The sequence below is a fragment of the Octopus sinensis genome, linkage group LG6 (genome assembly GCF_006345805.1).
Source record: "Octopus sinensis linkage group LG6, ASM634580v1, whole genome shotgun sequence".
In the NCBI taxonomy this organism is placed as follows: Eukaryota; Metazoa; Mollusca; class Cephalopoda; order Octopoda; family Octopodidae; genus Octopus; species Octopus sinensis.
Genome location: NC_043002.1, coordinates 78,529,822 through 78,557,459, shown reverse-complemented (window position 1 = coordinate 78,557,459; position 27,638 = coordinate 78,529,822). Strand labels below are relative to the sequence as shown.

At 38.1% G+C, this 27,638-nt stretch overlaps 1 protein-coding gene across 2 annotated transcripts in view; it reads right to left on the bottom strand.

The window, feature by feature from the left end:
- The window catches only part of LOC115213364 (N-alpha-acetyltransferase 35, NatC auxiliary subunit), an 85,598-nt gene that overhangs the window by 17,516 nt on the left and 40,444 nt on the right, over positions 1 to 27,638 (bottom strand). For both annotated transcript variants that reach the window (XM_036504063.1, XM_029782306.2), the window contains exons 14-16: positions 4,955 to 5,133; positions 3,677 to 3,762; positions 434 to 552 (exon numbers count right to left, since the gene is read on the bottom strand). In XM_036504063.1, coding sequence (XP_036359956.1) covers positions 434 to 552; positions 3,677 to 3,762; positions 4,955 to 5,133 — 384 coding nt within the window. The remainder of the gene's footprint in view (positions 1 to 433; positions 553 to 3,676; positions 3,763 to 4,954; positions 5,134 to 27,638) is intronic.

The window sequence follows — 27,638 nt, the reverse complement described above, 5'->3', positions numbered from 1 at the left end:
CAGGCAGTCCTGGTATTGAACACATTCAGATACTGCTTTTTATATGCCACCAGCATGGGAACCAATCAGGCGAACCTGGCATTGACACGTTCGGATGGTACTTTTCAAGTGCCATTGCCATGGGAGCCAGGGGACACTGGCATCAGTGATGTTCAGATGATGCATTTTATGTGCAACTGGAACAGGAGCCAGTCAGGGGGCACTGGCCACAGCTACGATTTTGGTTTTACTTGACTCAACAGGTCTCCTCAAGCATATCATATTGCCCAAACACAGATAATTTAAGCCAAGAGACCTTTAAAATAAGAAAAGAATGTCATGAGTACCCTAGGTGGTCTGTTGGATCAAAATTGGCCAGGAGTTAATCAACAGTAGAGACAGGAAAATATGTTATCTTCATTGACAATCTGGTTTATGAGACAAAACTTTTTACCTTGTGATAGCCTCCGAATAGTTGCTGATGTCCCTGATTTAGCGTAATTTCACGGCTTAATGTTTTTGTTCGTTTCTTCTTTTTATTCTTCCGATTGTACCGTCCTTTAATCTGTTGATCTAAGAAGCAAAAAGGAAAATTGGTTTTTGGCTTCAAATCTGCCTTCAAACTAAACAACACGAACAAATGAAATGAAAACAAATTGCTTACTTTCACAATGTTAAACGCACAAAACATACATAGATCACTCCTTTTACATAAACACATTAGAAGCAAAGGCACTTCTATTCAGTCCCTTGACCTGCCAGAAACAGTAATCAAATCCAAACAGCTTTAAAAAACTGGAAGGGCACATTGGATAATGTGCTCCTAGATATACAATAGCTTGAGGTGAATAAAACACAGAATGAACATATCTATAACATCTTTGGTGATAGCATCTTTTGGTCTTCAGGATCAGGCTGACTTAAGACTAAACAACATACACATCATATATTGTATATTTTACACATAAAAGATTATTGCTTATTTTTGCAATGTTAAATGCATTCACACACACACATAGCTGTGTGTGTGTGTGTGTGTGTGTGTGCACGTGCACTTGTTTATGTTTGTACTTCTCCAAGAATCCCAAGCTACAGTGATGAGTTGTTGTTTCCCAGTCAACAAAATTGCCTACTCACTTTGAGACATGTGAGCACAATGCAACCCTATAGCTCACTGGATTCAGCCAAATCCTACAACCCACATCAGCATGGAAAATGGCCATTATATGATGATGATGATGATGATGATGGTGGTGGTGGTCATGATCATGATCAGGATGAAAAATAGGTCATGGGTCAGTGACTGGAAGGGCATCAAGCCATAGAAAATCTTCAATAAACTCTGGCCAACCCAGAGAAGCATGGAAAAGTGAACATTATGATGATGATGATGGGAGAGAGAAAGATATAGATAGGCACACACGCACACACGCACGCACACACACACACACATACACAGACCATCATCATCATCATCATCATCATTTAATATCTGTTTTTTATTCCATGCTGGCATAGGGTGGAGAGTTTGATAGGATCCAAGAGCCAAAGCACTACATCAAGCTCCAAAGTCTGCTTTGACAGAGTTTCCCTGGCTGAATGCCCTTCCTATTGCCTACAACTTCACATAAATCCCCCAGTATACTGGATGTTTTTTCCATGACATTGGCACTAGTGAGATCACCAAGTAGCTTGCAAGACAAAGGAAAGCAAAACTCCAAGGCTGTAGCAGAGGGAGGGGGTGGCTTTATGCCAGGCATTGAGAAGCTAAAGTATGATAGAGAAGCAGATACAAGTGTCCTGCTATGGAAGAGGTACATAGCTACCCCACATTATGTAGGAGTGGATAGAAGTAGGAATAAATGGTGAGTATAAAAGAGAATACAGACCAAGGATCAGGAAGGGTAGATGAATAGATACATAACAGTGTGGGCAGGTAGTGACAGTTGGTTAGAGATTAAATGATGTACAAGAGTTGTGGTATGGTCAATGGTAAGGGGAAGGAGAAGGTCAAAGAAATAGCTCAGAAAGGAGGAAATGATAAGTACCAGTAAAGGAAGGGTGGGGAGTAGCAATTTAATAAATCTGTAAGTGATTCAGAATATACAGAGATGAAGTGTAGGGTGGGATAGTGGGGGAGATGTACAAGGACAGAGACAGAGATCAGAAGTATATAGTGGTGGCTGCTGTGTGTGTGGCACAGGATGGGAGGGGGGGGGAGAATTGATCACAGATATGAGAGGGTATTGAGGGTGATAGCAGATATGAGAGGGCGTTAAAGATGAGATATGAGTCCCAAGATGTAGCTCAGAAGAGAGATAAAGAGATAATTTGCGGCACAGAAAAGGGTGAACAGTGGAAAGGAAAGATATGGAGAAAATGCGGGATGGATAAAGAATAGGGGAGAAATAACTAGTAGATGAAATATGTGCAGATTCTGTTATCATACGATTACAGCAGCTGAATAGTGCCATAGTTAGAAGAGTGATAGAGGGATGGGCATTAGGAAGATGAAAGCTTGGACAGATTGGGTGCAGGGGCAAGGCCTGGTGAGTGTATAGACATAAATGTTGTAAGCATTTGGGCCAGGTCTCCAGTTTGAGAATAATTTCTTCTCACCAGTCTCAGATGCCGTGCAAAGGGCCCTGCCTTACCTCCTCACTAAAAGATAAAAAACAAAAAAAATAATAACTGGTACTTATTTCATTAACTCTCAAAAGCTGAAAAGTAAAGTCAACTTTGGTGAGATGTGAACACAGAACATGAAGGAATGTAAGTAAATACCACACCCAAATGCTACAGCAGTTTAGTATTTCTCTCTCTGACAAACTGTAGCACTCTATAAATTTTTTTTTTTTTATTTATGCAATTACTAAAACATATACCCTTCCATACAAAATATAAATTACTACATTTAAATATTATTGTTTAGCCCAGTCAGCCTTGATGGAACAGATCTGTGTTAACTCTGTGTAACACAATTTTTGTCCTTGAGTAGCAACTGTTATTTCCTATTTGCTTTCCCCTAGAAAGTATGAAAAAAGGCTAATATTTCCTTCAAACTTTGCTTTTGTTACATTTATTCAAATACCAAAAAATCCCTCTCAACATATAGCTATGATACTCCTCCACTACTCCTGCTCATCATTAGAGATGCACATACTGTCAGCTCAAGTAGTTACGGTCAAGCAACTGACGAGCAAATCTGTGGTACTGAAAAAAAAATAGCTACTATAACAATATTTCTGTTCCAGCAACTCAGTGCCAAATCTGTCTGAAATGTAATAGAAAATAGGTCAGTTTCAAAACATTGATGTTCAGGTCACAAAAGCAAAGTTTGAAGGGAATGGTAGTCATTTCCTTCGATTTCTAGATAGAAGCAAATAGGAAGTAATACTTACTGACCAAAGACAAATAAAAATTTTGTTACACAGTGTAATCAAAGTCATTCAGGCAAAGTATATTTAGGACTATATTATCCAATGTGACCTTACTTTTATTTAGTTGGCTAGGCCTAATCTGTGAGAGATTTGGCTCTTATTTCTAGTAGATGAAATGACCACATAGAGGCCCTCACATTGGCTTAATTAGCTTTAGATTGTTTCAGAACTATAAGAGATATAAATTATTCCCTACTGAAGCATTCATGAATCTTTGTAACTCAACTGTGAATCAAATAACTGTACACACTACTTACCATTTTGTGCTTCATGTTCCAACAAAAAACTATCAGCTCTGACCAGGGTAGATACCATCCAAGCATAGAGCATTTCATGAAGGTACCTATAATAAAAACACATTCAAATCTTATAAGTATCCATATACATGCCCCATCTCTCTCTCTCTCTCTCTCACACACACACCACACACACACACACACACAACACGTTCATTTGTTTTATGCCTGTTTTCCAATTCTAACATGGGTTGGATGAATACTTGCAACTGGATGCCCCTCTTGTTGCTAACCTTCAAAAGCTCAGAAGACAGTTTGTTAGTGAGGGTTTGTCAACATATCATCACAGTTTTGGAGGCTGAATACTCTAATGTGAGCATACAGAATGTAAACATTCACACACACACACACACATACACATTATCATTTAACACTCACTTCCATGCCAGCATGGATGTATGATAAAACAGGATAACAAATCAGAGAGAGTTGGGTAGGAGTAAAGAGGGATGCAGCTTTATGCAAAGTGATGAGATTTAAAAGATGAAATAAGGGACAGGAATAGGTTTCTTGCAGTAGAAATTATGCATTACTACCATGCATAACATATGGGTGAGAGCAATTAAGTGTAGCTGGAATAAGAGAGAAAAAAAGACAGTGGTAATGATTCTGTGACAATTCTGCCAGCTCACTGCCAAAATGATATTGATGGTGATTTAAGCACAAAGTCAGTAATTTTGAGAAGAGAACGTTAATCAATTTATATTGATCCAAGTACTTTTTTTTATATCAACTCCAGTGTGATGAAAGGCAAAGTTGAGTGCAGCAGGATTTGAACTCAGAACATAAACAGCTTCAAGTAATATCACAAAGCATCTTTTCCAACATTCTAACAATTCCACCAGCTCACTGTCTTATTTCTTTATTGCCCACAAGTGATTGTCACTGTTTCATTACATCAACTGATGAGGGTTTGTCTATCCTTTTTACAATTGAATCACTACCCTTCCTAAAAGAATTTCCATGAATTACTTAAAATATATTTATCATTCATTTTCTTATTTCTTTATTGCCACAAGGGGCTAAACATAGAGGGGATAAACAATGACAGACAAGGGGATTAAGTTGATTACAGGATGAAAGGCAAAGTCGACCTTGGCGGAATTTGAACTCAGATCGTAAAGACAGACAAAATACCACAAAGCATTGTGCCCAGCATGCTAACGTTTCTGCCAGCTCGCTGCCTGAACCAGCTTACTGTCTTAATAATAGTAATAACAACAAGTCAATCATACTAACCAGAATATATAATGATACTCATATGTAGCATAGAGTTCTAACTCCAATCCAGCTAGAGTGTAGTTGATCATTACATAGAGTGTGTGGTAGAGAACCCAGGTTCCGAAACATGCCAGATGTACTTTTGTGGGCTCAGTTTTAATAAGTTGACTATGTAAGTAGGAATCCACTTTATCAGCCTGCAAAAAAACAACAGGAAAGTGGCAAAGACAAAAATCAGAGAAATATTATAGGAAAGAGAGACAGCACTATAAATACAATTATGGTTTCATATAAATTTTATTTTGATTTTCAACTTTTTTTTTAATTTCAAATCAATAAAAGGTCATATTGGCGAACCAAGTTTTTTTTGAAAAAATATTCCTGATACAGTCACACTATCTGACAAAAGATTTTTTCTTAAATTTAAAATAATCATATACCATAAAAACCCATGTAATTTGCACACCTGTGTAATTTATGCAGGAGATTTTCAAGATAAAATTTGTTAAAAAAAGCTTCTACTCAAATAAAGTTCCCACCCAAAAGTTTTCAGAATTGCCAATATGGCCAGGGGGAAAAGGTTTTCAATTTAGTTGTATTTAGCATAATTTCACTTATTTATGATTAGATTTTTAAAAATTTTCATTAAATAAAAATAATTTCTGTTTAACAGGTAATACATTAAAAGCTATTAAATTACAAAGTGTTTGTGTTGTTTATAATAAACTTTATTTTACATTTTTTGCCCACAAGAGATTATGTCTGATCTTTAGCATACTGCTGTATGTCTTCTCTAATCATGATCACAAGAAAAGTTGTTGATAATAAGCAAAGCTGATAAATACACACAGGTGTTGCAAATTAAGTTTAATTACCAATAAACATCAGCTTGAATGACACTTTACTCAACTAACAGACCAATCAAACTGATTATGTAAACAGAATTCTGATTGGTTGAATGCGTCTTCTTGTCCCAAGCTCTGATTTTCCACCTATTCTTGTAGGAATTTTTGATATGGAGTATCAAAATTTTAATCCCTTATAAAATGTCAAGCAAACTTAAAAATTTGTCATTACTGTTATTATCAGTATGGGCAGAACTTATGAATCATTTACTGCGAAGGAGAAATTAAATATTGTTGGATATGCATTTGAACGTGGCAATAGAGCTACCGGAAGGCATTTTAATGTTAACAAAGCCAATCTTCGAAATTGGCATAAACAGTATGGCAAACTTAAAACTGTACCTAGTAATAAACATGCCAATAGGAGTAAATCTGAAAAATTCCCCAAGTTAGAGACTGAACTTTATCATTGGATATGTGACAAACGTGATGAGGGTTTTGGTGTAAGCACCACCAAGATAAGATTATGTGCTAGTCAGTTATTTAAGACCAAATATAGTGCCGACAGTGTGGACTTTAAAGCTTCATTAAACTGGTACTATCATCAGGCTTCAAAAAGTAGTTAACCATTTAACGGTGTTAGTAAATTTATACAGAAAAAATAAGCATTATACTATCCAGAATAAATAAAAGTCAGCTTCATTATATTTAAGCCCTTATTTTTTCGGTAAAAACTTATTCTGGCATTAAATGAGTCAACTTCCAGTACAAATGTTTATGTTTTGCACGTCTTTTTTCAACAAAAAAAAATTTCTAGAAAAATTCTGGAAACAATCTACTTATGTAATTTACGAACACCTGAAGTTTATTTGTATTTTTGCGAAAAAAAAAAAGTGCATAAATTACATGGGTTTTTAAGGTATATAAAAAAAAGTCTTTAAAAAAACAAACTGACCCAGATTTTAAGAAAAGCCCTGCTATACATCTATATGTACATGCTTGTATGTACATATGCATATATTTGTATATTCTATGCATAGGTGTGCATTTTCCTACACATGGTTGTTTTTGTTCCTATACATTTGCATTTATATTGATGCAGAAGAGTTTACACATATATGTTTGCACATGAATACATGCTCAAGTCTATATATGTCTATTCATGTACTTAACCCATTATTATGTAAATTACTCTGTCAAATGTGATGGTCATTTATTCACATTGTTTTGAATTAATCATGCATTAACTTGTAGCTTCAAAATTTCAATGATGTGATTACTTTTAGAATGACATTGTAAATTAGGTGTGAGAGACCAGATCTGGCCAGAATATTTTGGTTAGATATGGCCAGTTTAAATGCAAAATGGTTAAATCTATGTAAATACAAACCAGCCTGTATATACATAGAAGAGGATACCTAAAAGAAACTGGAACTGTGCAATACTATTTTATTCACTTAGTTTTACATGTTTACACTTTTATCGCCTTCAAAGTCCAGATGCATTTTCCACTGTTCAAAGCAGTCCTGGAACTCTTGGGAAGTGATGCCTTTTAACACCTCCATTGTTTTTTTCTTCACCTCCTCCACATCTTTTCCTTTAAGAACCGTTTTCATTAAAAGGAACAAAAAATGTCACAGAGATCAAGATCGGGTGAATAGGGAGGGTGAGTAAGTGGGATTACACATTCAGTCATGACTGCTTTTGATCTGCCGTGTGCAAACGAGGTACAAATTTTGCTGCAAACTTTTTCATTCACAATTCTTTGCTCAAAATTTGTTGGCAGGAGCTCCAGCACACAACAGTTCATCATCATCATCATTTAGCGTCCATTCTCCATGCTAGCATGGGTTGGACGGTTCAACTGGGGTCTGTGAAGCTGGAAGGCTTCATCAGGCCAGTCAGATCTGGCAGTGTTTCTACGGCTGGATGCCCTTCCTAACGCCAACCACTCCGTGAGTGTAGTGGGTGCTTTTTACGTGCCACCTGCACAGGTGCCAGACAGAGCTGGCAAACGGCCACGAACGGATGGTGCTTTTACGTGTCACCGGCACGGGGCCAGGCGAGGCTGGCAACGGACACGAACGGATGGTGCTTTTACGTGCCACCCACACGGGGGCCAGACAGAGCTGGCAAACGGCCACATCAACAAATTTATCAATTGTTCAGCGACAGTCCTCCAAGATCAGTTCATGCATTTTCATGATGTTTTCATTTGTGTGTGGGGTGGTGGTGTCAACAGTTGCCCTGAATGAAGTTGGTCTTCAAGCAACAAGTGACCATTCCTAAAGTGTGAAAACCATTCGTATATTTGTGTTTTCCTCATGGCAGCATCCTTGTAAGTTGTTTGAAGCATGACAATTGTTTTGGCCACCATTTTCCAAAGCAGAAAGCAGAATTTCACAGAAGCAGATGGTTCCTTCATTTCAGCCACTACAAAAAGCGATAAACAGGGGAGAAGTACAACAAAATGAAGATGCACCACATGACAGTACAACTCCAGTCAATGACACTAGTCAGCAGACTGATACCTGAGGGTTGGATCAAGTGACTTCTAGCAGTAGAAGCCTGAACTACAATGAGCATGTCCCACAGAAAACATTTCTGGTTACTTTAGGGTACCTTCTTGTATATAGCCATACATAAATACATCTACAAATCTATCACTACAATTCCCTAAAATTCCCTTCACACACAACCAGATTTCCACAATCATTTAAAATTCCTCCCTTTCTTATAACCTGTTCACATATCACTCTACTATTGTGTACCATCAGTCCCATATCAACCCCGAGCATTTAAACAGGCCACATCTAACCCAAATATTCTACATGCTTTATGCTCAAATTGGCCAGATCTAGTCTCTTATACCTATCCTACAAGGTCATGCTAAAAATAAAGTCATGTCATTGAAAACTCAAAGCTACAAAATAATGCATGGTCACATTACTAGCACTTGTGCTGGTGGCACGCGAAAAAACATTCAAGCGAGGTCGTTGCCTGTGCCGCTGGACTTGCTCCTGTGCAGGTGGCATATAAAAGGCACCATTTGAGCGTGGCCATTGCCAGTACCACCAAACTGGCCCTCGTGCCGGTGGCACATAAAAGCACCCACTACACTCTCGGAGTGGTTGGCATTAGGAAAGGCATCCAGCTGTAGAAACTCTGCCAGATCAGATTGGAGTCTGGTTCGCCAGACCTCAGTCAAATCGTCCAACCCATGCTAGCATGGAAAGCGGATATTAAACGATGATAATGATGACTAATTCAAAACAATGAGAATAAATAAGTATTACAGTTGACAGGTTAATCTGGCTGCTAAAGGGTCAAGCTCTAGTTTTAAATTCTACAGCAAGCTGTCATTAATTGTCATTACTAAGAAACAGAAATATATCTCAATATCATTTTCAGTTATTCCCTAAATCCCATTATCACACAGTTCTCAATAAATTCTTCCTCTACAATTAACCAGTATTGAATTCTCCTTGTTCTGCAGTTTAATTGCTTCATTTGTCCTGTGTATTTCAGTTTTTTCACTAAATTCACTTCTTGCTAATGTTGTTAATACAATATCATAAGGTGAAGAAGCTTTGTGGACTATTTTCCTGCTAAATGATAGATTTATTTTTCTACTCAAATTCTTACTAAATTCTTTTATGATTCTGAGGGGTGGGGGGAGTCAGTGTCAATATATATCATTTATCTTTTACTTGTTTCAGTCATTACACTGTGGCCATGTTGGGACACCGCCTTGAAGAATCTTAGCTGAATGAATCAACCCCAGTATTTATTTACCATTTTTCTAGTCTGGTACTTATTCTATTGGTCACTTTTTACCAAACCACTAAGTTACAGGGATGTAAACAAACCAACACTGGTTGTCAAGTAGTGATCGGGACAAACACAAACATAGAGACACACACAGATATATGTATATGTATATACATATACATACATACATATACAGATATATATATATAAATATACACACACACACACACACACACACATATATGTATGTATATACATGTATATATGACAGGTTTCTTTCAATTTCCTTCTACGAAATCCATTCACAAGGCTTTGATTGCTGATATACTAGCTCAATCTAGCAATAAAACTTCTCCAAAAATCTCCTAACCATCTTCAAAACAATCACATGCTACAAGATTTAAAACTATAAAGGCCAACGATGCAGCTTATATAACATTAAAACATGCTGCCTGGGTCTACAAGAACTAATGTAGCATACTGTTTCATGTTTTGATATTTTGTTGGGAAAGGAATATTCTGTGGTATGGCATCAGTGCACCAGAGTAGGTCTCTCAAACTATGCGAGTTTTTTGTTTGCCCTGGTACAAATATACTTTGAAAGAAAGGGTTAGAATATCATTCTGTAAACTGTCACATAAAATGTATGTGTGAGTGTGAGAGAGAAAGAGAGAGAGAGGGGGGTGAGAGAGAAAGAGTAAGAATGTGGCAGAGGGAGAGAGTATGGGCTTGACAACAAGAGAAAAAGTTTAAGTACATGTGAGTCTCTTGACTTCTACAGAGAAAAATTCCACAATGTTTTAAGAATTTCTAGCTGTGTCTGAATGAAAAAAATCAATTAATTATGGCAGAGTAAATATAAGCTGTGTCTGACAAAAATGATAAAGATGCTGCCAGGGAAAACGAACTCTCCAATTTACTTTAGCTTATTTCAATCTAGAAGAACAAGGATTAAAGAAGAGACAAAGTGATAAAGAAATACTAGCAGCTCTTTAAAACTGGGAGGCTGGCAAAGATGGATGGCATTTGGCTGAAATAAAAACACCTCCCCAACACAACTGTATCAAATATCTAAAGTTATTAAGCCAAAAAAAATGCTTCAAAGTTACAACCATTTTCCTATCCTTAGAATTTTACGCACTGATAACTATTCTGTGCATTAAGTTTTGAATTTCAGGATACTAAATTTGTCAGTGATTGTCACTGTTTTATTACATCAACTGATGAGGGTTTGTCCATCCTTTTTACAATTGAATCACTACCCTTCCTAAAAGAATTTCCATGAATTACTTAAAATACATTTATCATTCATTTTCTTATTTCGTTATTGCCCACAATGGGCTAAACATAGAGGGGACAAACAAGGACAGACAAAGGGATTAAGTCAAATACATCGACCCCAGGGCGTAACTGGTACTTAATTTATTGACCTCAAAAGGATGAAAGGCAAAGACGACCTCGGCGGAATTTGAACTCAGAACATAATAGCAGACGAAATAGCGCTAAGTATTTCACCCAGCATGCAAACGTTTCTGCACAGCTCGCCACCTTTATCATTCATTTTCTGCTATTCCTTACAAGAAGTAGCCTCAGGTGGTAATTTTTACAGCCTGTCAAAGTAAAGAAACAACATAACAAAAGCAAAGAAAGATAATTAAAAAGAAACCAAAAAATGTCGTTTAACCTGTATAATATGTATAGACACACCTACATACATTGTGTGCATGTGTGCGTGCGTGTAACATATGCCCCACTGCATGACACCCTGAATATCTTCTACTACTGAGCTGACCAATACCTTGTAAGAGAAAGCCCACCATGTGTGTGTGAGTGTGTATGAATGTTGATATACCATAAGGATCTCTGGAATAAAAGAACACCCCTATTTGGTGTTAAACCAAAATCCAATTAAGAAACATTTAAAAAATTAATAAAAATACTGCAGTTGCTGTAATTACATGCCAATGTTTCCTTCTCCAAACATATCAAAAGCCAGTCAAAAACTTGCTGGAAGCACATTTGTTGAGTTCTGTGAACATCTAATCTAAGAAACCCTACAATAGATATTAGCTCTCTAGGAGCCTTTTATCTTAAATTCATTAAAGTGCTGTCTCTGAGTAACCAAGGTTTCCTTCCTATATATAGACACAGAGTAGTCATGTGGTGAAGAGGTTTGCTCTGTAATCACATGGCACTAAGTGTGACCATGCACCAAGATACAGCACTTTGGCCAAGTGTCTGCAACCATAGCCTTGAACTGACTGACCCAAGCTTTGTAAGTTAAACTGGAGAGGTGGAAGCTGCAAAAACCCATTAGATGGGCTGTACCTCGTTTTCTGTTTCTGTTTTCGCCATGTGATTTTTGCCAGAAGATTTCTGAGAAATATTTGACAAGGGTATTTGCATGGTACTACAGTGTATGTTGTTTCTGGTTGTTCCTTGACACAAGCTATAGGTTGATTGTTGTTGATGATGATGATACAAATTAATCAACATAGGTGCAGGTGTGGGTGTGTGATAAGAAGCTTGCTCCTCAACCACATGATTCAGGATTCAGTCCTACTGCATGGCATTTTGGGTAAGTGCCTTCGGCTGTAGTATGAGTATGTGTGTTTGTGCACACACATGCATCTTTGTGTATGTGTTTTTCCCCGACCACTGCTTGACGACCGGTGCTGGTTTATTTACATTCCCATAACAGCTTCACAAAAAAGAATAATAGAATAAGTACCAGGCTTTAAAAAATAGAAAGTCCTGGGAACAATTTGTTTAACTAAAACCCTTCAAGATGTAACCCCAGCAGGGCTGCTGTCAAATGAGTGAAACAAGTAAAATATAGTGTTTGACTAGTTGTTTTGATCTTTTGATAATTACATATGTTACAAATGTTTCTCAGCTTTGTATTTTTCTTTGGTTTATTTTCTTATACTCTTTTACTCTTTTACTTGTTTCAGTCATTTGACTGTGGCCATGCTGGAGCACTGTCTATAGTCGAGGAAATCGACCCCTGGACTTATTTTTTGTAAGCCTAGTACTTATTCTATCGGTCTCTTATGCCGAACCGCTAAGTTACGGGAACATAAGCACACCACCATCAGTTGTCAAGCAATGTTGGGGGGACAAACACAGACACACAAACATATACACATACATACATATAAATATATACAGATATACAACGAGCTTCTTCAGGTTTCCGTCTACCAAATCCACTCACAAGGCTTTGGTCGGCCTGAAGCTATAGTAGAAGATACTTGTCCAAGGTGCCACGCAGTGGGACTGACCCCGGAACCATGTGGTTGGTAAGCAAGCTACTTACCACACAGCCACTATATATATATATATATATATATATATATATATATATATATATATATATAAAGTTAATCCAAACATGAAAACACAAAGAGAAAACACAACAACGCGAGGACGTGGAACTACTATAGTATTATTGGACGCTCAGGAAGGGAGGGAAGAAAGAGGGTTTAACGTTTCGTGCAGAGCTCTTCGTCAGAAACATAGGAAACGGAAGATCCAGAGAAGGGAAGATGGAGGAAAATATATATATATATATATTATATATATATATATATATATATATATATGTACACACACACATACCATATGTGTCTGTATAATTTTAAGATAGTCTGTTTTAACAGTGTTAAACCTTCCATTTAAAATTTGCGAAAGAATATTTTGTTTTAACCTTTTAGCATTTAAACCAGCCATATTTGGCCCAAATATTCTACTTGTTTCATGGTCTAACTGGCCAGATCCAACCTCTCACGCCTACCCCATAATGTCACTCTAAAAATAAACAATCACATTGTCACTATCTCAAATCTATGAGATTAAGCATGATTAATTAAAAAAATGTGAATAAACAAGTATTACATTTGATGGAGTAATCTGAACACTAAAGGGTTAAACACTGTATTTATATAATTGACAAAAAAGACATTTTACAAAATGCAATGGTAGTTTTGACTATTTTAAAATACTAATGTTACAACTACTATTTGTATATATTTTGGTTCAGGTGTGGCTGTGTACAAAATAGTTTGTTTCCCGATCACATGGTTCCAAAACCTTGTGAGTGGATTTGGTAGACAGAAACTGAAAGAAGCCCATCACATAAGTATTCTTTTATTCTTTTATTTGTTTCAGTCATTTGACTGCGGCCATGCTGGAGCACCACCTTTAGTCGAACAATTCGACCCCAGGACTTATTCTTTGTAAGCCTAATACTTATCCTATCAGTGTCTTTTGCCAAACTGCTAAGTAATGGGGACGTAAACACACCAACATCAGTTGTCAACCGATGGTGGGAGGCAAACACACACAAACATATACACATACATACATATATATATATACACACACACATATAGAGGAGCACTACTGATATGATCAACAGAACAGCTTGCTCGTGAAATTAACATACAAGTGGCTGAGCACTCCACAGACATATGTACCCTTAATGCAGTTCTCAGCAAGATTCAGTGTGACACAAGGTGTGACAAGGCTGGCCCTTTGAAATACAGGCACTACTCATTTTTGCCAGCTGAGTAACGTGAAATAAAGTGGACTGGGGTGATGTGAAATAAAGTTTCTTGCTCAAGGACACAATGCATCGCCTGGAATTGAACTCACGAGCTTACAATTGTGAGCCATGTGCTGTTATGCATATATACGACGGGCTTCTTTCAGTTTCCATCTATCAAATCCACTCACAAGGCTTTGGTTGGCCTGAGGCTATAGTAGAAGACACTTGCCCAAGGTGCCACGCAGTGGGATTGAACCCGGAACCATGTAGTTTGTAAGCAAGCTACTTACAACACAGCCACTATATATATATATATATATATATATATATACATATATATAGTGTGTGGTGTGTGCACGACCCCCACCACCACCACCACCACCACTTGACAACTAGTGCTGGTTTGTTTACGTCACTGTAACTTAGTGGTTTGGCAAAACAGACTAACAGAATAAGTAGCAGGCTTTAAAAAAAAATAAGTACTGGGGTCGATTCATTCAACTAAGACCCTTTAACCTTTTCGCTACTGTATTTATTTTTTGAGATGCTCTGTGTTTCTTTCAATTACTTTAACTATAACAAAGAATTTAGTAAAATAACTTAGCTATCATTCAGCTAGAGTTAGTAACATAAATTGTGACTAAGGTTTTGTGAAAGATTTTTAATTTAGAACTTTTAAAACAACACGTTTGAACTCAGAGCCAGAGCCGGTTTCAACCGGGTTGGTATCAAAAGGGTTGAGGTGGTGGGTGCCCTACTATGGCTGCAGTCCAATGACTTAAAACAATTAAAAGATTTTTTAAAAATCAAGAATAAAAGAATAAACCTTATTAAAAACAACACACGGATGAAACTACACACTTTAAAGCCTAGTTTCTTCACACTTATAAAACACTTTTCTTATTTGAAGAGAATTGGTCATGGTCAATATAAAACAAAACAAAAGAAAAAGAAGAAATCTGGGAAACATTTTTCTTCTTCTTGCATCATGTTTAATAATGTTTAGTTTTGTTCTTGTTTCTCTTCTCTTTAATTCTCTTTTATCACCAGACCAGAACTAGAAGATTCAAAGATTCCAACACACACACACACACAGTAATGGGTGGTCTTAGATTGTGCAGAAAGGGACTGTAAAAGAATGGGACTTGCTCCATAAAAACAAAGTACTCTCCATTTCATAAAGGTTTATTTGATTTTCAAGAGAGAGAGAGAGAAAATTATCCATTCTATGAATCTGAGATGGAGAAGAAATAATTGAAAGAGAAGTCTGTGGGATGGGCAGCAGGTTGGGTGGAGACAATTCTCTTAAAGATATACAAATGACATTCCTTATTATACTGACAACTACCCAGAAACAGCAGAACTGGCATATATTCTCTCCTCCATCGCCCAATTATTTCTCTTTACCCTGTGACATATAACCCAGCTTATCTTGAGAAAAAAAAACAATAAACTTTCCTACTGTTGTCAAGGATATCTGAGACTGATATCAGTTGCATTTCTCACAGTTCAGTATAGTTTCCTCTTTCTACTGAAATTCTCAAGCCCTGATAGGTTTACTAAGCCAGGCTACACCCAGCTAAAACACTTCATATCCTTCTGTCACATATGGATTAAATTACAGCACAAAGGCTCAAATAAAACAAGAAATTCTGTTGTCCATCCATCTCACTCCAATTTTCTACCAACACTGTTTTATACATAGTGTGTTCTAAAAGATTAATTTTTAAGAATTTAAGCAGTGATGTGTGTGTGTGTGTGTGTGTGTATACCTTGTAATTTAATAGTATTTTAATTATTTACATTTAACAAAAAACTATTCCCCTTTTCTGTTTTTTAATGAAAAATTCTATTTTTCACACAAACATTTTTATCTCAGTCAATTGTTTTATAATTTTCTTTTTGTATTTATTTTTTATACAAATTGTTTACAGACGCTGTAAAAAATATATCAGTTTCAAAGTTTGGCACAAAGCCAATAAGTTTGGGGGAGTGGGTAAGTGAATTACATTGACCTCAGTACTCAACTGGTCTTTATGATGTCAAGGATGAAAGGTGAAATTGACCTTGGTAGAATTTGAACTCAGAACATAAAGACAGCCGAATTGCTGCTGAACATAACAATTATTAGACCTTTCTTAAAACCATAAGCATTCAACCCACATTCATTATTAACTAAAGCCTTACAGATGACACTTATCTCTACTTCTTTCACTGCCCCTACACTTGTATAAATTTCCAGAACCCTCTGAAATTCCAGATGTTTGCTGTTGTGAGGAGGAAAATTTGATTCAAGGCTCTGAGAACTGAGACATAATTAGAGATTATAAGAGAATTGGGTACATTAAGCGAGTTTAGATTGGATAAAATATAATTAGCATGTTCAGAAGAGCAGAGGACTTTTGTAGTAACAAAAGCAAGAGATTGCTTGATAGTGGTCAATGGGGCTGCATGCAAAATGTATTGCTAAGTGCAGTCTTCACAATCAGGCAGATTACATAATTATCTTATAATCTTATCATAAATCTGTAAATAAATTCATGTCAAATCCAGATCTCATTTGCTATTTGATGTACAAGTATAATGAAGATATAAACTTTTAAAGTTTTACCAAGTGTGATCTACTCAATAAGCAATTGTAAAAAGGAAACAGGGAAATGATAAGCTTTCGTTCCAATTTAAAAGACCATTTTTGAACCAATATTATATTTTATATTCCAGCTCCAACAACAACATTAAACTACACCCAATACTTCCTCGCCTCCCAGAACATTAGCATTCTCTCTGACATTCTCTTTCTGCATCAGTTTTCCTTGCAACTGTCAACTCCCAACTTCTTATTTCTTTATTGCCCACAAGGGGCTAAACATAGAGGGGACAAACAAGGACAAAGGGATTAAGTCGATTACATCGACCCCAGTACGTAACTGGTACTTAATTTATCGACCCTGAAAGGATGAAAGGCAAAGTCGACCTCGGCAGAATTTGAACTCAGAATGTAACGGCAGATGAAATATCGCTAAGCATTTCGCCCGGCGTGCTAACGTTTCTGCCAACTCCCAACTTCTCAAAAGGAACATTAACTACTTCTATTTCACAGGTCATGAAGGGCTTGTGAAGGTAATGGACACAGCCCCTTTTTTCAGACCAAACCAAAAGAAATAAAAAAAAAAAGTGAAGCTAAAACTGACAGATCTTTCTTAGATGCTTGAATGGGTATGGATACAGCTTTGCAACTATGAAATTTCAGACACAATCCCATTGTGCAACACCTTGAGCAAATAACTTCTACCACAGACATGAGTCGACCAAAGCCTTGTGAGTGAAATTTTCTTTAGTAGACAGAAACTGTTCAAAAGCCTATCAGAAGGACATGTCTCCTCTACAAGGATGTCAAACTTAATTTGCCACTTGGTTTAACACCACCACCAAATTCCAGGTCACCTAGTGTATTGGACCTTAGTCTCTTTCTTTTGCACTACAGTTAAGTGAGTTTTATTTTTCTTGTACCTAGTTGAAAAATTATCCCTTGTATGTGTATGTATGTACAAGAAAAACATGCCTGAATTAACAGTTGCACATGTTGAATGAATATATATTGATATTCTGTTACTGTATTCATTGTTTGTCTCATAGTTTACTCTCATTTGTATGTAGTAATCCTTGTTTGTCCATCACCTCAGTGATATTTTCGATATCAGAGATGCAACAAGAAGAATTTAGGGTCTTTGCATTTTAAATGTGCTAAAACTGCAACTGAGTTTGGTCTCCATAGCTGATGAGTGGATTTCCTTGTTGATTTGTCCTCTGTATTTTTCCATTAATCACTTCCATGTTCCATTTCGACTTTTCACTACTAGATTCATAATGCATACAGCAACAGCTTCTTAGCATATTCATGTGTGTGCATGTGTGGCAGGGATTAGTGGGGAGTATTTGTGTCTCCCCATTTTGACAATGTGTGACAGCTACAAATGAGTCTCACTGTCACATAAGCGGTCTCATTCATTTCCACTACTTCTCAAGAATATGTCTGGCTATGGGAAAATATTACCTTGCTTGGAAAAAGGCAAGAGTTGGCAACAGGAAGAGCATCTGGCTGTAGAAGATCTGCCCCTTGCAAGCATGGAAAGGTGAACATTAAGATGATGATGATATATATGTGAGTGTGTTAAATCAAATTCTCAAAAAATATTGGCGTAGTAGACCTAGATATCAGACAGATGTAGTACCAAACAACCTACCATTTCAATGACTTAGTCGAGACAATTCTTTGATGGGAATCACTAGTGTACTGGTGGTAATGACAATGATAACAGTGATGATGATAATCATGGCAGTGGTGGAGGTGATGGTGGTGGTGCTACTACTGGAGTGATAATGAAGATGGTGGTAGTGTTGGTAGTGGGGGGGTTGACAGTGGTGGTAATGACAATTGTGGTGGTAGTGGTAGTGTGTTATTGGTAGTGGTGGTGGTGGTGGTGGTGGTAATGATGGTGGTGTTGCTACTGGTGATAATGATGATGATGATGAAAAAGGAAAATTTATTTCAGTAGACAATGTATAATCCAGTTTCTTTAAGAGTAATTCCTGAGGGAATTTGCAATGTCTATTTAAAAAGAAATATAGATCATAAAAGAATAAGCTGATAATGAAATAATTACCCCCAGTGGAAGACGATATTGCAGAAAAACAATTTTCAAAAAAAAACTAAGTAGAACAGTAGAGAAGTTAAAGAATGAAAATGTAACATTAACTTTATATTTCATTTTAATCAATAGAGTTTTTTTCTTATTATATACTCTTTACTATTTTACTCTTTTACTTGTTTCAGTCATTTGACTGTGGCTATGCTGGAGCACTGCCTTTAGTCGAGGAAATCAACCCCAGGACTTATTCTTTGTAAGCTTAGCACTTATTCTATCAGTGTATTTTTGCCAAACTGCTAAGTTACGGGGGTGAAAACACACCAGCATTGGTTGGCAAGAAATGTTGGGGGGACAAACACAGACACACAAACACATATATATATATACGACGGGTTTCTTTCAGTTTCCATCCACCAAATCCACTCACAAGGCTTCTGTTGGCCCAAGGTGCCACGCAGTGAGACTGAACCCGGAACTATGTGGTTGGTAAGCAAGCTACTTACCACACAGCCACTCCTGTTGAGAAAGAAGTTTATTTTCTCAGCAGTAAAGTAGGGGTCAAATTAAGTCGACTCCAATTTAATACTAGAATATATCCAACTCCAACAGAATGAAATTATCAACTCCTAGACATAACTGTCTCAAGTCCCAGGACTCATAGGGCTGGTTGCCTAGTTTCCATGATATGTAAGTGAGATCACAACATAGCCACTGAATGGGATGCCAGTCTGTCACAGGAATTACTCTTTTACAACTGAGTGGGCTGGAACAACATGAAATGCAGTGGTTTGTTCAAGGACACGATGCACCACTCAGTCCAAAAACTGAAATCACAATCTTGCAATCATGAGTGCAACACCCTAAAATTTTGACTCTAAAACAAATGTTCATAAACTCCCTAAACTGCACTGACACCAGTCATCATTATCATTATTGTTTAATGTCTGCCTTCCATGCTGGCATGGGTTGGACAGTTTAACAGGAGCTGACCAGGCAGAAGACTGCACCAGACTTCTGTGTCTGTTGTGGCACAGTTTTTACAGCTGGATGCCCTTCCTGACACCAGCCATCCCATAGAGTGGACTGGGTTTTTTTTTTTTTACGTGGCACCAGCACAGGCAAGGTCAGTTTTGGCATGGTTTTAAAGCTGGATGCCATTCCAAACAACAACCACTTTACAATGTGGACTGGATGCTTTTTACGTCGCACCAGCACTGGTAGGGTCACCAAGTAACTTGCAAGACCAAGAACCTTGAAGGATGGGGAGGTGGGGGCATTGGAGGAGGTGATCTTGTATCAGATGATGAAAGGTTGGATTAATTTAGTAGCATGCCACATCAGACACTAGGCTTTATAAATTATTAACTTTTTAAGCTCTAGGTATTATATAGGACTTCTAGTTGTCATGAAATAACTCATGACTAGCAGTATAACCCGGGCCTTGCCCGGGATTAAGTTATAATTATTAAGCTAATCAAGTTCTTTATTTCAAACCAAACTAAGTAATATAGATGTCAGATTTGGGCAAAATCCGTTGAAATTAGTTATATTATATATATATATAATATAATATAAATATATATATGGGCAACAGACACGAACACACATACACACACGTACGTACACCTATTGCATGTTTTGTGCATGCATACATGTTCATAAACAAAAATGAATGGAAAATATGTTGTTAAATTTGTAGATTAACACTCGCACGATTTTCACACACGCACACACATCGTGCCTTTTATAGATATGATTTAGGCTTCAAGTAAAAAACTAATTATAAGTTCTGTGTACATCATCTAATGTTGGAGCAGCATTCTTCTAAATGACTTAGCTTCCAAATCATTGCTCTGTATTTGCTTGTGTATCTGATTATAATGCTCAATTTATCACTTTTCTACTGAAAGGTTGAAAAGTGACATTTTTTAAAAATTAGTAATAGCTTCCTTTTATAAATGTAATAATAAAATGATAAAATTCTTATTGAATGAATAAATAGATAAGGAAACAGCACCATATAAAGTTCTACAGCTGCTTAAATTTGTAAATTGTACAGTAAAGCTTTAAAGATAATCTCCAATGTTTAACAAAAGAACAGTATAAGTTATGTTATTGACACAAAAAAAAAGAGACTTATACAACAATGGACACTTGGTGCCCAAAGACAAACAAGGTTATGAGGTGGTATCAAAAAGCTCTTGGACTAGTTCTGCAGTGCTCCAACAGACAGCAGCATATAGTTGCATGTGCAGTGAGAGCTAGCAGTGACCTTTATGAGGCAGTGTGCTGAGTGACATCATTGTGTGTACTTTGCAAGTTGTGAAATTTGTATTTTTGTGATCATGTGTATGTTGTAGTCTGCGATTCTGTCATGGAGAGGAAGTTGGAACAAAAATCCAACATGAAATTTTGCGTTAAATTTGGGAAGTCTGCAACAGAGACATTGAGCATGCTTCGGCAAGCTTATGGTGATGAGGCAATGGATCATATACAATGTTTCAAGTAGCACAGGTGCTTCAAAAGTGGAAGAATACCCTTGGAAGACGATGAATGATCTGATAGACCTGCTACAAGCGTCACCCCTAGAAATATGAAGAAAGTTCATCAGCCTGTGCAATAGGATCGTCAGAAGACAATCAACAACATTACTGATATTGTTGGTCTGTTGTATGGGTCCATGCAGGCAATCCTAACATCTGAACTGAACATGTGGCATGTCTCTGTCAAATTTGTATCTTGCCTGTGAGCAGAAAGAACATTGCATTGAAGTCTGTCAAGATCTCCATCAGCGCACCACTGATGACCCATCCTTCATGTCAAGGATCATCACCAGTGATAAGAGTTGGGTCTAGTGATGCAGTCATCACAATGGAAGAGGCCTTTATCTCCATAACCAAAGAAGGTATGACAGAACTGCAATTCTATCAAGAGTATGATTGATATCACAAGGCCAGACTGTCGAACAAGAGTTCTACTGCGACATTTTGAAGCATTTGAGGTAGGACATCTGGGTGATGAACAGAGGATTAACTAAATTAAATTGCTGTAAGAACCCATGTAATTTGCACACCTGTGTAATTTACACAGGTGATTTTCAGGATAAAATTTGTTAAAAAAAAGCTTCTACTCCTATAAAATTCACACCCAAAAGTTTTCAGAATTGCCAATATGGCTAGGGGGAAAAGGTTTTCAATTTAGCATAATTTCACTTACTTAGGATTAGATTTTATTAAATTTTCATTGAATAAAAATAATTGCTGTTTAACAGGTATCACATTAAAAGCTATTGAATTACAAAGTGTTTGTGTTGTTTATAATAAACTTTATTTTACATTTCTTGCCCACAAGAGATTATGTCCGATCTTTAGCATACTGCTGTATGTCTTCTCTAATCCTGATCACAGGAAAAGTTGTTGATAAGAATTACCAACAAAAACAAAGCTGATGAATATGCACAAGTAACGAGTACAGTGAAGAATTCCGGGTAGAGGTTGGGGTCCACCAAGGTTCAGTCCTCAGCCCCCTCCTATTTATCATAGTCCTCCAGGCAATAACGGAAGAATTTAAGACAGGATGCCCATGGGAGCTCCTATATGCTGATGACCTTGCTCTAATTGCTGAGTCACTATCAGAACTGGAGGAGAAGTTTCAGGTGTGGAAACAAGGATTAGAATCGAAGGGCCTTAGAATCAACCTAGCCAAAACCAAAGTCCTAATAAGTAGGAAGGTGGACCAACCACAAACGACTTCAGGTAGATGGCCCTGCTCGATCTGTAAAAAAGGTGTAGGTAGAAACTCTATAAGGTGCACCAAGTGTAAGCTATGGACACATAAGAGGTGCAGCAATGTCAAAAAAGGAAGGCTAACTAAGACAATAGTTTTGTCTGTGGCAGATGCTCAAGAGAAATAAACACTGGAAATGTGCAGAGACCAACTTCTACCACGTTCCAGGAGACAAACTAGAAGTAGTTGATAGCTTCCGCTACCTAGGAGACCAAGTCAGTAGCGGAGGTGGGTGTGCTGAAAGTGTAACTGCTAGAGTAAGAATAGCCTGGGCAAAGTTTAGAGAGCTCTTACCCCTGCTGGTGACAAAAGGCCTCTCGCTAAGAGTAAAAGGCAGACTATATGATGCGTGTGTACGTACAGCCATGCTACATGGTAGTGAAACATGGGCCGTGACAGCTGAGGATATGCGTAAGCTTGCAAGAAATGAAGCCAGTATGCTCCGATGGATGTGTAATGTCAGTGTTCATAATCGTCAGAGTGTGTAAGTACTTTGAGAGAAAAGTTGAACCTAAGAAGTGTCAGTTGTGGTGTGCAAGAGAGACGGCTGCGCTGGTATGGTCATGTGACGAGAATGGCTGAAGATAGTTGTGTGCAAAGTGCTACACCCTAGCAGTTGAGGGAACCTGTGGAAGAGGTAGACCCAGGAAAACCTGGGACGGGTGGTGAAGCACGACCTTCGAACTTTAGGTCTCACCAAGGAAATGACTGAAGACCGAGTCCTATGGAAGTGTGCTGTGCATGAGAGGACCCGGCAGGACTAGTCAGGCCATATCCCGTGGCCCCTACCTGGGACGTAGTCGATCCACCTGTGCATACCTTCCTTCTTGTGACACTTGTGAAGACCTGCTGAGGCAAGTGAAAATCAATCAAAATAGATGAACATCAATGGAATTTGTATCTTTGTGGTACCAGTGCCTGTGGCACACAAGAAATCCATCCGAACGTGGCCGTAGCCAGTACCGCGTCGACTCGCCTCCGTGATGTGGGAACATGGTGGCACATAAAAACACCATCCGAAGACCCGGCAAGACTAGTCAGGTCATAACCCGTGGGCCCTACCTGGGACGTAGTCAGTCCACCTGTACATGCCTTCCTTCTTGCGACACTTGTGAACTCGTGGGCCCTACCTGGGACGTAGTCAGTCCACCTGTACATACCTTCCTTCTTGCGACACTTGTGAAGACCTGTTGAGGCAAGTGAAAATCAAAACAAATCAAAATAGATGAACATCAATGGAATCTGTATCTTTGTGGTACCAGTGTCGGTGGCACACAAGAGAACCATCCGAACGTGTCCGTAGCCAGTTCCGCATTGACCGGCCTCCGTGCTGTGGGCACGTAACAAACACCATCCGATCATGGCCGTTCACCAGCCTCATCTGGCACCTGTGTCGGTGGCACATAAAAACACCTTCCGAAGACCCGGCAAGACTAGTCAGTCCACCTGTGCATACCTTCCTCTTGTGACACCTGTGAAGACCGGTTGAGGCAAGTGAAAATCAAATCAAATCAAATCAAATCAAAATAGACAAATAGATGAACATCAATGGAATTTGTATCTTGTGGTACCAGTGCCTGTGGCACACAAGAAATCCATCAGTGCTGTAGTCAGTGCGGTGGGCACATGACAAACCCCATCCGATCGTGGCCGTTCGCCAGCCTCGTCTAGCACCTGTGTCGGTGGCACATAAAAAACACCATCCGAAGACCCGGCAAGACTAGTCAGGCCATAACCCATGGCCCCTACCTGGGACGTAGTCAGTCCACCTGTGCATACCTTCCTTCTTGTGACACTTGTGAAGACCTGTTGAGGCAAGTGAAAATCAAATCAAAACAAATCAAAATAGATGAACATCAATGGAATTGTATCCTTGTGGTACCAGTGCCGGTGGCACGTGGCACACAAGAAAACCATCCGAACGTGGCCGTAGCCAGTACCGCATCGACTGGCCTCCGTGCTGTGGGCACGTAACAAGCACCATCCGATCGTGGCCGTTTTGCCAGCCTCATCTGGCACCTGTGTCGGTGGCACATAAAAAACACCATCCGAGCGTGACCATCTGCCAGCCTCGTCTGGCACCTGTGTCGGTGGCACATAAAAAACACCATCCGAGCGTGGCCGTTTGCCAGCCTCGTCTGGCACCTGTGTCGGTGGCACATAAAATCACCCACTACACTCTCGGAGTGGTTGGCGTTAGGAAGGGCATCCAGCTGTAGAAACACTGCCAGATCTGACTGGACTGGTGCAGCTTTCGGGCTCCCCAGACCCCAGTTGATATGGAGTACTGAAATTTTAATCCCTTTCACACTTGTAAAATGTCAAGCAAACTTTAAAATTTGTCTTTACTGTTATTGTCAGCATGGGCAGAACTTATGAATCATTTACTGCGAATTAAATATGTTGAATATGTATTTGAACATAGCAATAGAGTTGCCAGAAGGCATTTTAATGTTAATGAAGCCAACGTTTGAAATTGGTGTAAACAGTACGACAAACTTAAAACTGTGCCTAGTAATAAACAGACAAAAATAGAAACATACAATGAAGATTATCCATATCATTACATTTTTTCAGTCAGGAATATCCATATCACTATGTATGTCAGTGGTGATCCATTGCGATTGGTAGAAACTCCAAACAATGTAAAATATGGCCCGCACCATGTTTACCATCATGAAGGTCAGACTTCAAAAAGTAGTTAACCATTTAATGGTTTTAGTAAATGTATACAGAAAAGTAAGCTTTATACCGTCCAACATAAATAAAAGTCAACTTCATTATATTTAACCCTTTTGTTATCAACCCAGCCATAACCGGCTCTGGCTCTGTAGTACAAATATCTTGTTTTCGTAAGTTCTGAATTAAAATCTTCTGCTAAACCTTAGTCACAATTTATGTTCCTAACACTAGCTGAATGATAACTAAGTTATTTCACTAAATTCTTTGTTATATTTAAAATTAATTGAAAGAAACACAGAGCATCTCAAAATAAATACAGTAACGAAAGGGTTAAGCCATTATTTGTTGTGTAAAAACCTATTCTGACATTAAATTTCAAAAATAATTCTGGAAATGATCTCATGTAATTTATGCACCCACTAAAGTTTATTTTTATTTTTGCAAAAAAAAGCGTATAAATTACATGGGTTTTTATGGTATGTTATCAAAGCAACCTAATCAATATGGGGGAGGGTGCTCTGAAAGCATAGTAACCAATATAAGAACAGGGTAAGAGGGGTTCAAGGAGTTACTACCTCTGCTGGAAACAAGGAGGTTCTCTCTTCAAGCAAAGGATAGGTTATTTGTTGCTTATGTACAAAATGCAACACTGCATGATAATGAGAAACGGGTATTAATGAAGAGGATGTGTGAAAAAACATGGCTAGTTATGTGGAAATATTACCTTGATGGAAACAGGTGAGGGTTGATGACAGGAAGGGCATCTGACTCTAGAAAATTAGCTTCAATAAACTCTGTCCAACCCATGCAAGCATGGAAAAGTGGACAGTAAAATGATGATGATGATAGTTTTCATCATCATCACCATTGTTTAACATCCACCTTCCATGTTGGTATGGGTGATATATCTCAAGTAGTGAGGATCTCAATAATCTTGGCAACAATCTCTATCAACCAATCAAAACAGACAGGCAACACAATATTAGTTAGTTAAATTATATTAAGTATTCCATAAATCCTATGTATACAGCAACAAATGCTACACATTTAATACAGTGTAAAATACAAAAAAAATATAACCAATGTTGTTAAAATTATGATATAGAGATCAATTTTGCCTGTCAATTGTTCAAAATACCTGATGAAATGGTAATACATTAATGAACAAATAAATAACAATACTATGGAAAAGTGCTTAGCATAATTTGAACATCTCCACTCTATTCACATATCTTATTATATTGTGTGTGTGTCTTTCTCTTTCTTCATATATATATATATATATCCAGCCCAGCCAAAGTCAGCAGTGGTGTCCCACAAGGCACTGTGTTGGGCCCACTTCTCTTCATCATCTACATAAATGATATTACTGACACCATCAAACACAGTAACATCAGAACCTTCGCTGATGATTCCAAGCTCCAGAAGGTCATCAATGGCATGGATGACCAAATAAGCCTTCAGTCAGACCTACTGGCTGTTGTCCAATGGGCAGAAAAGAATAACATGTTGCTAAACGAAGACAAATTCGAACTGATCCACTTTGGAAGGGAGGACGCTCTGAAACTCTCATACTCCCTTCCTTCTGGAGAAATTCTCATGGCATCCAACAACATCAGAGACTTGGGAGTAACAGTGGACAACAACATAAGCTGGGCTACACATATAAGCAGCAAAGTTGACATGGCCTGCAGAATGTGTTCCTGGATTCTCAGAACCTTCCAGTCGAGAGATTCCCACACTATTATCCTTCTCTTCTCCACTTTTGCCCGACCCCACCTTGAATACTGCTGTCCACTGTGGTCTCCCTACACAAAACAAAATATTATGAGAATTGAAGCTCCCCAAAGGTCAATCACAAAAAAGATAGATGGCATGTCAGACCTTGACTACTGGGGTAGACTAGAGAAGCTGAAACTGTATTCACTCCAACGACGCCGTGAACGCTACATTATCTGTATGATGTGGAAAATATTCCATCAGCACTGTCCAAATGATGTTGGCATCACCTTCAAAATACATCCAAGGCTTGGACCACGTGCCATCCGTCCACAACAAAAATCTAAATCGCATCACATAACAACAATACGGCACAACTATTTCACCTCAATTGGACCCGCTCTCTTCAACATTACACCAGGACACGTCAAAAAAGAAACTGACCACACAAAATTCAAAAAGTCTTTGGGCAAATTCCTTCAAACAGTCCCGGACAAACCACCCACACCCGGATATGTCTCCGCAAACAATAACTCTCTGCTCGAATGGGCCTTGGTGCCCAAATCCTGAATTGAAAGACTTCGCCAGGTGGTGCTATTAAGTTAGACATGGCCTGGGCCAATACTGGCCAAAACCTTTCTAAGTTATTCTAAGTTATATATATATAACCTGCTATTTCCCCAGTCACTATTTAGAATTTT